The following is a 13,228-nucleotide window of genomic DNA, read 5'->3' on the forward strand; positions in this document are numbered from 1 at the left end:
ATGACAGCAACAGCAACCATGGTGGCACCACCAATAACAGCTATTATTTACTGACTTCCTATGACTGTCAAGCTTTCTGCTCGCTGACTTCTGCACCTTTTCTCTCCCGTAAACCTCAACAGTTATATAAGGTGAGTTTTATTATCACTATCTGAAAGCAGACAACAGACACCAAATACTTTAATTTGCCCAAGGTCACATGCAGAAACCATAGTTCAATGCTAGGTTTACGTATCGGTAAAGCCCAGACCCCTCTGGGTCCCTAGAAGGCCATCTAGTTACTTGCCATCACTGTGGAGCAAACTACTATTCCTTGAAAGGAGCAAAAAGAACAGAAATGATATTTACTATGTATTACTATATGCTACACATTGTGTGTGATATGTTATCTAGCTCCTCTTAATTAATACAGTGATTGGTGATAAACTCTGTCATCTCCAGTTTATAAATGGGAAATTGAGTTTGCCTAAGTGCACACAGATGGTAAGTAGGATTTGGGCACATGATTCTTTTTTTTCTTCTTCTTTGGTGCTAGGGATTGAACCCAGGGGTGCTCTACCATGGGCCGCACTTCCAGCCCATGGTAGAGTAAATACCTCAGTAAAATACCCAGCCTGACCTCAAACTTGCAATCTTCCTCCCTTGGCTTCCAAGTCACTGGGATTACAAGCTTGTGCCACCATGCCTGACTCGTGCCCATGGATTTTGAATCTGAGACTGGACTTGTCCCATAAAGCCTGGGATGCGAAGACTTGAACCTGAACTGTGACCATCCTCATGGCTTCATGGTAAGACAGGCACACATTCGAGACTCAGCAGGGAGCCCCACCCAGGTTGGGACTACAAGACAAGAGCAGCAAGTCTCCAGGAGATGGTGGTCCTGCCTCACCTGCTCAGGAGCCTCCCAAGAGCCACCTTGTTCCCCAGGAGATCATTCCTGTGACAGCTGAGGAAGAGGTCGATTAAATAAAGGGAAAGCTCCAATGGGTAACTGACTCCTCCCCTGTTTCATCTCCACCACCTCCACTGCCTTGAGGTTCTAAGGCAACCTCAATTCCCTTAGAACTCTAGGTTTCCAAATTGGCTCTACAGGGGGACATTTGCATTCAACCACGGTTCCCAGATGAAGATCCCTTTAATTTCAGAAACCCCAACAACTCTAGGAAGTACAAGGAGAATTCCTTACCCATGAGCTTTGGGAAGCTCACTCTCTGCTCCAGGCCGTTGACCTGAGATTTCCGGGTGGCTGCCCAGAGGCCTGGGTGCACCCACGGCAGCCCTGCTCCAGCATGGGCTGGTGGCTGGTGTCTCCTTGGAGCGAGTCCTTAATACAGCTTCCTGTGGAGGCCCCTGGGGCTGCATGCCTCCCTTTTCTGTCATCTCTGGGAAAATCCCTGTTCTTTCATCTGTGAGCTGAAAGCTCAAAGTCTCATGTTGTTAGATCCCTGCCGCTGGGGGAAATTTATGAGTATTGCCAGCAAAGTGGCACTCCCTCCCCTGCCTGTGTCACTCTGCTCAAAAGACCATGTCCTAGAAAGCCTGGGAAACACATAGCTCAGAGGAAATCACAGAGGTGACTCTACTTAGGAAACCCACCCAGCACCCAGCCCCTTCACACAGGTGCCTTCAGACCTTACAGTAGCCGCAGCCCCGGGTGCTACGAGCAAAGCCCCGTCTGTGAGGAGCAGGGCTGTGTCTCACAGCTGAGTCCCAGAGGTTGGCCTTCCAGAAGCAGAGCCTGGGCAGCCAGGGTTGGTGGGAAGGGGTCTAACAACAGGCTCTGCACTTGAGGCCACAGGTGGGAGCCGGTGCCTGCGGGCATTGGAACCAGAGGAGGGGAGTGCCTGCCTCTAATTTGGGGAATCTTGTCCTCATTATGAAGAAGAAAGAAAACCCTTTCCGAGGAGGGTGGCCAGGACGATGAGTGGAAGCCCAGCAATGTGATGGAAGGAACAAGGGCCCTGATAATGGATCTCTGGGAGAAAGAAGATGTTAGAACAGGAAATGACGGTGCTTCCGGTCTCCGAGGTACCATCACAGGGAACAGTATCAGACCTGCTCTGTATGGCCCTGGGGGAAAAGTGGAGTCTGAACAGTCCGCATAGAGGGACAGAATTGGGCTTGATAGAAAGAAAATCAATGGTCATCACTATTCAAAGGTGGATGGGCGACATTTGGGTCCCTGCCGCCATTTCGACTTTGCAAACCTAAGCACAAGCGGATAGTCATAATTGGTAAAGTCTCCTGGCAAACAACAAGCAGACTCCTGGCCAAGAGCGGCAGTGTCAGGAAAGCACTGGTAGCAGGTGGCAGAGATCCATTGGGATTTGGGCCCAGGTGCAGGTCTCTGGGCTTTTGGGAAACTGAGACCAACAAGGCCAGACATGCTCCCAGGGTGGTTTGGGCACAGTCACAGTTTTCAAGCGAGGTCTCTGACATGATGACAGGAGAGACTTGGGTACTGCAAGGGCCACACTGGTGGGGGTGGATTACAAGCCAGGAACCTGGTGTTTGGATCTGAGGAACAAAGCAAGATCCACAGCCAAGACTCATGTCGATGCTGAGTCATTTAACTGCTGGCCTGGGCTTCCTCAGAACAGGAGCAAGATCAGCCTCAGGACCTGGGGTTTGGCTGCAGGAATCAGAGAACAAGGGGACAGGGAGCCAACTGCATCATGGCACTGTTCCCAACAAGCAATGCTTGGGAAGAGGTGCCTCCCCGTCAGGAAGACCACCAGCCTGTGCCTTCAACTCTGAAGCTCCTGGGGGCCTCCCTTGCCTCTGCATCATTCATTTATTCATTCAGCAGGTATTTAGTGAGCATCTTCTATATACCAGGTTCCATTTCAAGTGCTGGGGGAACAGCAGAGAACAAAACAAAGCATTTTTCCTCAAGGGAAGATTCAGACAAGAAACACGTAAGACAAGAATGTCAGCTAGCAATAAATGTTACAAAAAATTAATGAATAAAGCAGGGGAGGATAGAAAGTAACGGGGCAGGGGAGAGGTCAAGGACAGTCAGGGTGTGACCTACCAGTTGTGAGAGAATGAACCATGCAGATATCCAGAATTTTCTAAGCAGAGAAAATAGCAGGTACAAAGGACCTGGGGTGGAAGCCCAGTTAGTATGTTTGGGGAAAAACAAAGAAGCTAGTGTGTCTTGGTTGGGGCTGGTGTGGTGTGAGCAAGAGGCAGACGGGTAAGGAGGGAGAATGGAACACACAGTGGGGTCAGAACATAGAGGGCCCCATGCCATTATGAAGACTGTGTTTTATTCTGACAAGAAGCCAGTGAAGGGCCAGAGCAGAGAACTGATATGATCTAACTTACAGTTTAGGAGAATTGTTTTGCTGCCATTTTGAGAAAAAGCGATCGCATCAGCGAGACACAGAGAGCTTGGCACCATGGCACACACCAGGGACTCAGGAGGCTGAGGCAGGAGGAGTTCAAGGCCAGACTCAGGAACTGAGCAAGACCCTCAAAATAAAAAATAAAAAGGGCTGGGAACGTAGGTGGTAAAGCACCCTGAGTTGCATCCCTAGTATGGTGTGGGGGGCGGGGGATGTCAGGGAAACTGGTAGGAAAGCTTCATGATAATTCAGGGGAGGCAGAAGATGGTTTGGGACGGCAATGGTTGAGGTGGGAGGAAGTGGTGAAGGGCTACCAGCTGTGCCTGGAAGGAAGAGCCAACAGGATTGCGGATGGAGAGGGTGTCGGATGGCAGAGGAAGAGGAAACTAAGGACAGCGCCAAAGTTCAGAGCCCAAGTCCAATTAGATAGCATAGCATTACCATCTATGAAATGGGGAAGACAGACAGCAGGAGAACCAGGCTTGGAACGGAAATCAAGAGCTCAGTTTAACACATGTCAAGGTTGAGCTTCTTTTGACCCAAGTGGGGATGTGAGTGGGCAGTCACAGGTGTGAGTTACTGAGTCATGGATAAAGGTCAGAGCGGGAGGTGAGGGCAGAGAGTCATGTCATGTAGAGGCACCTGGACCAGAAGAAAGCAAGATCACCTACTGGGTGAGGACAGAGAAGAAGCCTCAGGACAGAGCCCTGGGGCACATTCACATGCAGAGATCAAGACGCGGAAAGGGAACGGCAAAGGAGTCCAAGGCAGAGCCAGTGAGCTGGAGCAAGGACCGGGTGAGACGTGGTCCTGGGGCTGAGGGAAGAAGTCCTGCAGGCAAGAGGCAGTGGAAGACAGGCCAAATGCTGTTGATGAGCCCAGTAAGATGAGGCCTGGGAACAGATCACCTGAGTTAGCCATAGGGGCGTCACTGAGAGCTGAGAGTCTGATTGTGGAGAGTCCTATTGATAGGGAGAGCGAGGAAGAAAATGGAAACAACTTGAATAGGCAATTATTTTGCAGAGCTTTGCTGTAAAAGGAAGGAGAAAAATAGAGAGGGATGATGAACAGGGACGGGGCTAAAGGGGGTCTTTAAGAAGGTGATCATTCAAATCCATTAGCCAGTGCCTGGGACGAAACTCTAGTGTGGAGAGTCCACGGTGCTGTGAGGACACAGAAGTTGGAGCCCATCCCTTCAGGATGCTCTTAGGCTCCTGGAGTAGATGGAATTAAAATGAGGTTTTTAAAAAACTGTTTGCATAAAACAGGTGGGTAAGTACCATGAAGACAGGGAGACACGTGCGACAGAGCACGTGCCCACCTGCACATGGAGAATTCTGGAAGTAAGAGCTCTCCAAACCAGCTGGGACTCCCATCGCCTAGAACAGGGTGAATTTAAAGCAGGTTTAAGAAAAAGGAAAGAGACAAGATTTGGTGAAGAAACGGGGGAGGGAAAGGGGCAGTGGAAGGTGAAGAGATGGAGACCAGCTCGTCCATCAATGCTCTCTCTCACTAAAGAGGCCGCTTTCCCAGCGCCTGCATAGGCCTGGCTGGCACTTTAAGGGCTTTTTCCATAGGATCGTCTCAAGTTCTCATGAAAACAAAGTAGGGACTATGACCCCATGCAAGAGATGAAGAAATCGAGGCACTCAGAAATTAAGTCTTTTCCCAAAATCATACACCTATCAAGGGAGGAACTCAGATTCACCACCAGGCAGTCTGATTCCAGAGCCCATGAGCTGGGTTAACCTCTACACTATGCTGGAGCCTTCTGGAGGCCAGCACAGAGGCACTGTCTCCCTGGCCAGGGGACTGTGCAGGCCAATGTACCCCCAGCAGCCGACTAGGCTGGGCCCTCTCCATAGCATTCTCTCAGGGTGGACCTAATGAGCCTCTTCAGCCCAGCCCACCAGGAGTCGAGGTGGAAGGAGAAAGCACAGCTGTCTGCAGCTTTCTGCCACCCCGTGCACCCCACCACCCCCCAGGAAGCATATATGGAAGTGCGCCTGCTTGTTCAGACTAACGAGAGCCAAGTGTGACCACAGGCTCGCATGCAGCTGAGCCATGAGTCTGAGTGGGACGTTCTGGCTCTGCCAATGCACATGAGCATACCCCACCCTCCCTCCCTCTCTCTCTCTCTCACACACACACGGTGTGGCTGAGATCTAAGCAGCTGCCTCCATCACCTGGGCTTCTCCAACTCCTCCATCAGGGTCCACAGGGAGAAGGGAAGCAGCAGACGGGCCAGATCCACACCGACAGATCTAAAGGATCAGCAGGGCTGTGTGTCTTACCTGGCTTAGCCAAGCAATTGGAACCAAATGGGGTCATAGCTTTAATTAGGCAGATGGCTGCCTCAATCTAAGCTCTTGTTAATGGTTATTAATGAGGACACCATGAGACTGAAGTGTCTTCCTGTGACAGCACGAGACAAAAGGCTAAAATATTATATCACAGAATCCCAGGTTAGAAGGGGTCTTGGAAGTATCAGGTCCAACCCTGCATCCGATACTAAAATCCCTTTCCAATCTATCTGTGGCCACTTCCAGCTCTGGGGACCCTGGGGTCCAGAAGAGCCCATTCCTTCTGCCTGGTAAGCAATTTTGTTTTACACAGAAGCAAAATCTCTCTCCATAATTTCTACATTCCCACCCCTTGCCCCACAAATCCAGCTTGCAAATGACTCGCTCCACAAAGCGAGACTTTGTAAAACATGTCACAGAGCTGGAGACAGGCTTTTGATATTCTGAGAAGTTCTCACCAGTGCTGGTTCTCCCAGTGCCATGGTGATCTCTGTTCACCCCAATGCGGCTGATTAGGCCACCAGCCACCCTGCCAGGCAGGCCTGAAATCTGCTGTATCCAAAAGGGAAGTTCATTGAGGGACAAAATGAGGCCTGGGGGAACCAGGTCACCCCAACACAAATGAACACAGGCAGCCACACACCAAAATTATATGGAAATCAACTCTATTATCTCTAGGACTCGAAGTTACGGACCAAGGGCCCCACCCTTTCATCTCTGATATTCCTGCCACTGGGACCTTGCTTAGTTTTCTCGCAGAGACCAAGCACAATGTTTAAGAAAACAGAACAGATAAGCCAGACTTACCAAGGTTCACTGTCATTACTTGCCTGTTCTCTTTGGCTCAGCCCCACTTTGTCAGGCCCAGGGACCAGAACACTGGCCCCTATTGGCTTTGAGATGTCACCCATTGTGAATGTACTGCCAAGAAGCTACTCAGGACTCAGATCCTACTCACTTTGCCCACTTTGACCTGGTCACTTACCTCTGCACAAGCCTGAGCAAGTCACAGACCCTGAGAGCTTCAGGTTGCCTCCACGAGATGTGTTCCCCTCTACCTGCCTCACAGATGCTGGGGGACCTGAACTGGTGCATGCAATACCCAATACCCTGATACCACCTGGCAGCTGAGAGTCAGGGGCCCTAGTGCTGCTAAAGGGGCCTCTACCAGTTTACTTTGCCTTTGGGACCCCAGTAATTCTCCTCTATGAAATGAAGCATCTAGGCCTAATCCATCCCTAGCTTCTCAGCAGAAAAGACTTCAGCGTGTGTCTATGGCTCACACTGGGTTCTGGAAAGGGGGAGGGAGGTCAACACCCTGAAATCATCCTGTGTGATGCCGGGTGCCTGTCTGACGGCAGCCAATCCTCCCTTGCCCACCTAAAAATGTGCTGGTGACAGAGGTGAAGCAAGGGGGAGAGGAGAGAGGTCCTGATGCATGCAGAGGTCTGTGCAGGCACACGTGCAGACTTGACCGGGACAGGGAGCGGGGAATTACACCTGTAATCCCAGGCGGGCAAAACACTAATGCTCCTAACTATATATTTTGTGGGCTAAAAATAAAATTGATTAGCATTCTTAAGCATTCCGGGAGAAGAGAAATTTGAGAACTGAAAGGTCAACTCAAGATTCAGAGCTTCCCATAGAAAACCCACGGAGCAAACCGTGACTAAGTCCTCGGTGGGCCAGGCACTGCGCTAGACCCTGGGAATACAGGCATGAATAAAGCAGACACAGACTCCCCTAAATTGCTCAGCAGAAGAGAGATTTATGTCCCAGAAATCTTTCTATATTCCCTTTCTAGGTGACAGATGAAGGAGAAAGTCATCAATTTCTATTTGTCACTAATGTGAAAGACCAATTGATTGTCTATATGGATGACTCAATTTGGAACCAAGATGAAAAGTTACGCACCAATCAAAATTTCATAAATAAAATCACATGGTAAGATCATTAGGGGAGCCCACTACTCAAAAAACCCCATGGTACATCCTCAACAAGGCCAAGCATCTCGGTGTGTCGCATATATTTAATACACAGCAGAAGGCCATCAGAAAATGTTTTTTATTCTTCCCTCTTGTTTCCCCCAATTCTCCTATTAGCTTCATCTTTATAACATTTGAATGTTCTAAGTTGAACATTCCCTGCAAAGCATTCAAGCTCTTTGGAGGAAAGCAACTAAGTAAAAAAAATATAGTTGTAAAGTGCTCGGGGGTCCTAGTAAGGCAGAGTGTCCAATAAATCCAAGCACTTGCTGCTCCACCATGCAGGGAAACCTTAAGCAGAAAAGAGATTCAATTGCTGCAATAACTTGACGATGTGTCTGGTGCCACCCATACCAAGCAGGACTTCCCAAGCTTCTGGAATCCCCAAGCCTCAGCTTCCTCATCTGTCAGCTACACTATATGTTTCTAGGAAATTCTTTGGAGGGAAAAGTGTTGAAGAAAAGCAAGATAAGACTATGTTAGCTATAATGAGTCTATCTTTGGATTTCTTTACCAAACACAACAAAATGTATTTAATATGATTTCTATAATAATCAGAGATCTCAAGCTGAGCACGGTGGTGCACACCTATAATCCCAGCAGCTCAGGAGGCTGAGGCAGGAGGATCTCAAGTTCAAAGCCAGGCTCGGCAACTTAGCAAGGCCCTAAGCAATTCAGTGAGACCTTGTCTCAAAATAAAACATAAAAATGGGCTGGAGATGTGGCTTAGTGGTTAAGTGCCCCTGGGTTCAATCCCCAGGACCAATAAATAAATAGGAGATCCCAGATCTCAGCAGCTCAGAAGGCTGAGGCAGGAGGATCTCAAGTTCAAAGCCAGCCTTGGCAACTTAGAGAATATTCTCGGCCCAACAGAGAATAAAGCCTTTCCCACGGCAAGTGATTATTTTGACTGTTATCATTTAGCACCATATCCCCAGTGCTTGTCACACTGCATTCAATAAATATCTGTTGAATTAATTAATGAATGAATAATTGAATCAATGCATTTATTATTGCAGCCAAAACTTTCCATAGAACCCAATCAGGACATTCAGCCAATTCTTATTCTCTCTTCTATGAAAGACAGATAGATGGACATGTTCTCCTCCTCTTTCTCCTGTCTCTTCTACTTCTTCCCACAGGTCTAACTCTTTGCACATAGGTAAGACAGGAAGAAAACAGTTTAAAAACATGGTACCAAACATAGTATTTGGGAAAGGCCATGGACGCATCCATCACTCTTACTGAGTTGGAGCCACACATGTGCATACACCATGTGCCCAGCCTCCAGTGGAGTCCAAAGTCTGGTAAGAAAATGCTGTAATAATTAGAATATTGCACCATAAGTGCAGGAACAAATGTATGTAACAGGGGGAATGGGAGAATATTAAAGAAAAGATGAACTCTCCCTGGGAGGTCAGGAAGATACTGGGAAAGGATTTGCAGAGAACTGTTTAATCCAGTGGTGATGCAGGAGAGTTGATGGAGATGCTTTCCAAGCAGAGGGGAATGGAATGGGAGGAAGAGCACTTATGACAGAGAAAGGGCATGGGCAAAGCTTGTTTGGAGTCAAGCTCCTGGTACAGCCGGGCCACAGCAAGCGATTCAGTGTGACTGCAGCATGGCAGGAGTCATGGGTAGAGAATGAGGCAGCTGGAAATCCCTGCGTCCATCTGCCTAGAGAATACATACTGAGTTCCCTGCATTAGGACAGCATTGGCTAATGTCTGAAATTTTCCAGAAGAAATTAGAGAACGCTACAAGAGGTAATAATCTTCACCTACTGTGGAAGGTGACTCTGTTCCCTAGTGGCTAAGGGAGTTCACCCATGGGCACATGGAGAGAAGAGTCAAGGGCAACAGGCTCTCAGCTGACCACTGCTAGCCAGGTCACTTGCCATGTGACCTTGGCCAAACCACTGACCCTTGGGCCTGTTTCCTCATCTGCAAAATAAGCAGGTTGGATAATGGATCCTTACTACCTTTTACATCTCTGAGATATTATGACCACAGTTGATCTCTTTAAGTAATGGAGGGCTACAGAGACAGGGTGGGGTCTTCCTGGGACATTTATTAACTCGTGGCTCCACAGTCACCACTCAGGACCCAGAGGGACAGAAACAAAATCAAAGAAAATTTTCAGAAGATGGATGGCTGAGGGGGCTGACATATGCGTGTGAGTTTGGGGAATTTATGCAGGCAGCCTCACAGCCATAAATAAAATCCCTTTCTCTTACCCAAAGACCTCATTTGAGGGTAAACATCGGACACTGCAATAGACAGTTTGGCTGTATCTCCCACCCTGTGCCTCACTTGAATGAAAAACAGCCATCACAAGACAGGGTAATGGGTTCGGCGGCCTCTTTACAAACATCCATATTGTCACCAGCGACAAGCGGGGCTGAGGATGGAGCAGGCTGGACCATTTATCTCTGATATCCTGGGTCCTTTTGTGCAGACCTGTTTTGACAGCCATCCACTCTGAGACTGGGGAACTGGGGAAAACCCCCCAAAACTCCAATGCTGGGAGCAGTGACCCCCTTTCCCAGGAGACTCTCAAGGACTTGGGAGACCCCAAAACAGTCTGCCCAGCAAGCCCACCTGCGTGCACGGCTGCCTACCATGAGGCACAGCTACTCATATTTTCTTGACCTATTTCTCTTTCCATCCCTGCCCTACTCCACTTCCCTTCTGGAGTGCATGTAATTAGCACCTCTCCATCCACAAGGATCGGGAGATTTTTAAAAGCTCCTAACTCTCAAGATAATCAAGGAGACAGGAAAACAGGTCCTGGCATTGCTGTTTGGGTTTTTCTCTTTTCTTTCTCTTCCTTGGCTTAACTCTGCTTCCTGGTCTCTGCAGGAGATGGGGCCGGTTTGACCTTGTCAGCCAGCAGCCCCTCAGCTGGAAATCATGGGAAATGGCCTGGCATGAACCAAAGCTGGGGGCCAGCAGAGTCTTGATTGACAGCTGAACAAGCACCGGGCAAAGTGTGGATGTGGGAGCATACGGGGTCCCTGCAAAGCCCTCTGTTGTCAGCACAGCAGCCAAGAGAGGGATCTGTTGGCTCCACTTTCTGTTTCCCTCCAGGAGAACAAGTGTCAGGAGAGCCAAGGCCGCGAGGCACTCCCAATTCTGGCTCAATCCCTTTCCGCTTCCCATTATTGACAAATGGAAATTGATGGGTTACCGCTTTATCCGCTCATTTAGAGGGGCTAGAAAACCTTGCAGCAAATGCTGAATAACTGTAGGCATCTTATAAATAAGCATCTTAAGGATATGAACCATTTTCGCTCTGCCACTAAGCAGAATTAAATTAGATTTTGAAGTTGCTGCAGAAATGAATGAAGAAGAGGGAGGGAAGATTTTGTTTTTAATTCCCCATAATTTTTTTTATAAAGACTGTAGAGCAGGAAGTCAGGGCAGGGTGAGAGGAGAGTGGAGTCACTTGTGCATACTTCTGATTTCAAGCAGAGCCTCTGCAGGCAGAGAAACATGCCCACGGCATCACAAGGGGCAGCTCAGAGACCTGCAGGTTCAGCCTCCGGCCTGGCTTGTCCAGGGTCTCAGCTATCGACCCGCCTCGGCCCGTGCTGGACCACCACCGCATGCCAACCATAATCTCGGCCCTTAGGACCAGTCCTGATGGCAATTGGAGGAATCTTGGAGTTTGAAGTCCTTTCCCTGGATTTAGCCTTAAACCTTAAGTCCTTTTAGGATCGGGTTTAGGATCCAGATCCAGCATCATTTACGTCACCCACACGGCTCCCACCCTAGTCTGTGAAGAGAAGCCTCATGTGGTCATCCATCTGGATAACCTGCCTGGTATTTGACTCTTATAGGGCTGTCACCCAACCTTGTCCCTGGGTCCCTGCTGGTGGGTCTTCTTGTAACCAACACAGAGTTAGATTTATCACTACTGTGGCCCACCCATCTGTCCACTCTGACTCCCACCCCACATGCACATATAGAAACTACCGACACCTTCCCATCTGACCTGACCCCACAGGTTCCCTGGCTGAGCCCTCTGATGCCCACGTTGGGCCTGCTGCACTAGACCGTCCTCAGCCCTGCAGCCAGGACTGAGTCCCCAGTACTCGAGATCTGGAATCCCTTGGCCTGCAGTTGGCCAGCCTCACTCAGTCCCAGCAAGAGAGGAGACACATGATCCCCCCATCCCCGGCTCCAGGTTTGGAGTTGCTGATGGTACAGGTAGCAGCCCTGCCTACCTACCCAAGCAACAAGGACAGGGAGAGACAGAAGGATCCTGCCCTTCCTCTCAGAATCAAGCCACAGCCAGCAAATAGCAAGCCAAGGGCAGGGTCACCAAGCAGACTCCTGGATTCATCCAAATTGCCAAGGACACACCACCATCTCCAGGGTTCTTTGATTGGTCAGAGTAGAGGAGAAGTGACCTGTTCTCTTACCTCTAGCCCTGGATTTGAACTCCCCACGGCCATTCTCACCCTTCTTTGTCACTAATATTTGCCTCTTCATGGGCTAGGCTGATTCTGTCATGAACTGTACCAGGAAGTTATCACCAAGGGAGCTCAAGTCAACCAGATCAGATCTGTCAATCTCTTGCTGCCTCAATACCACCACCTCCGCCTCCTCCGTCCCCACCTCTGCCCCAGCCAAACTCAGGAAGGCACAGTGCAGGGTTGGGCAGCCTCCTGCAAGGCTTGGGCAGCACCCAGATGTCGCCTATGGATCCTTGGAGTAATGAGTAGGAGCATCACATAGCCAGGCCACACTTACCGATCCTCAGGGAGTGCGGGCTGCAGGCCACCATCACGAGCCACGCTGGAAGCAGCACCAAAGGCGCCGAGAGGCGGGGCATCTTCTATAAATCCTCATGGAGCCCTCTGCTGGTCTGGGCATGACATAACTCTGTGAGAAAGCAGAGGAGCAGGTGAATGCTAAGGGCTTGGGAGTCGCCCTTACCCAGCCCAGAGACCAGGGCCTCCAGGGAGAGCCACTGGGGAGGGTGACAACCCCACACCAGAAATTCCTGTGGGAGTGGGCCATGCCGTTCCTCCCCATGCCCACCAGGCCCAAAGAAAACTCGAGTTTCAATCCCGGCCTCCTGGTCCACTGGGGGCAGGTGCTGCAACTGAGGCTCAGGATTCACAGCACCTCCTTTTCTTTCAAAATCTCTACTAGGGAATGAGGACTTCCACCTACTCTTAAGGAACAGCAGCCCAGACTGAGCAGAAGAGGAACGGGGGAGGGTCACCCCTAGCCCCAGGCCCCACCCCCCCGGCATTTTCCCGTGGGGGTGGGGAAGAGGCTGCGTTCAAGTCCAGCCCCTCCACTCGCCAGCTGTCTCAGTTTTCTTGTTTTGTAAAAGTGACAATGACCCCTCTTAGAGGAGCTGACCTGAGGAATAACTAAGCTAACATAAACATAGGAGAAGCTGTTGAAGAGGGGCCATGAGAATTCCAGTTCCTCCCTGGCTGCAAATACCAAAGGCAGAAGCACACATTGCAGACCATCAGAAGGTTCCACGCCTGCTTCTGTTGCCTGCTAAAAATTAACCCCCTCCCCAGCTTCCTCCACCAACTCCTCCCTTCCTTCCTGATATCAACTGC

The 13,228-nt window shown here is 49.8% G+C and overlaps 1 protein-coding gene across 3 annotated transcripts in view; it reads right to left on the minus strand.

Moving 5' to 3' along the window:
• Grik4 (glutamate ionotropic receptor kainate type subunit 4) overlaps nucleotides 1–13,228 on the minus strand; it is a 363,614-nt gene that overhangs the window by 270,234 nt on the left and 80,152 nt on the right. For all 3 annotated transcript variants that reach the window (XM_048795923.1, XM_048795924.1, XM_015489727.2), the window contains exon 2: nucleotides 12,396–12,527. In XM_048795923.1, the coding sequence (XP_048651880.1) occupies nucleotides 12,396–12,477 (82 nt within the window). In that variant the 5' untranslated portion in view covers nucleotides 12,478–12,527. The remainder of the gene's footprint in view (nucleotides 1–12,395; nucleotides 12,528–13,228) is intronic.

This window comes from Marmota marmota, unplaced genomic scaffold (assembly GCF_001458135.2).
Source record: "Marmota marmota marmota unplaced genomic scaffold, marMar, whole genome shotgun sequence".
NCBI lineage: Eukaryota > Metazoa > Chordata > Mammalia > Rodentia > Sciuridae > Marmota > Marmota marmota.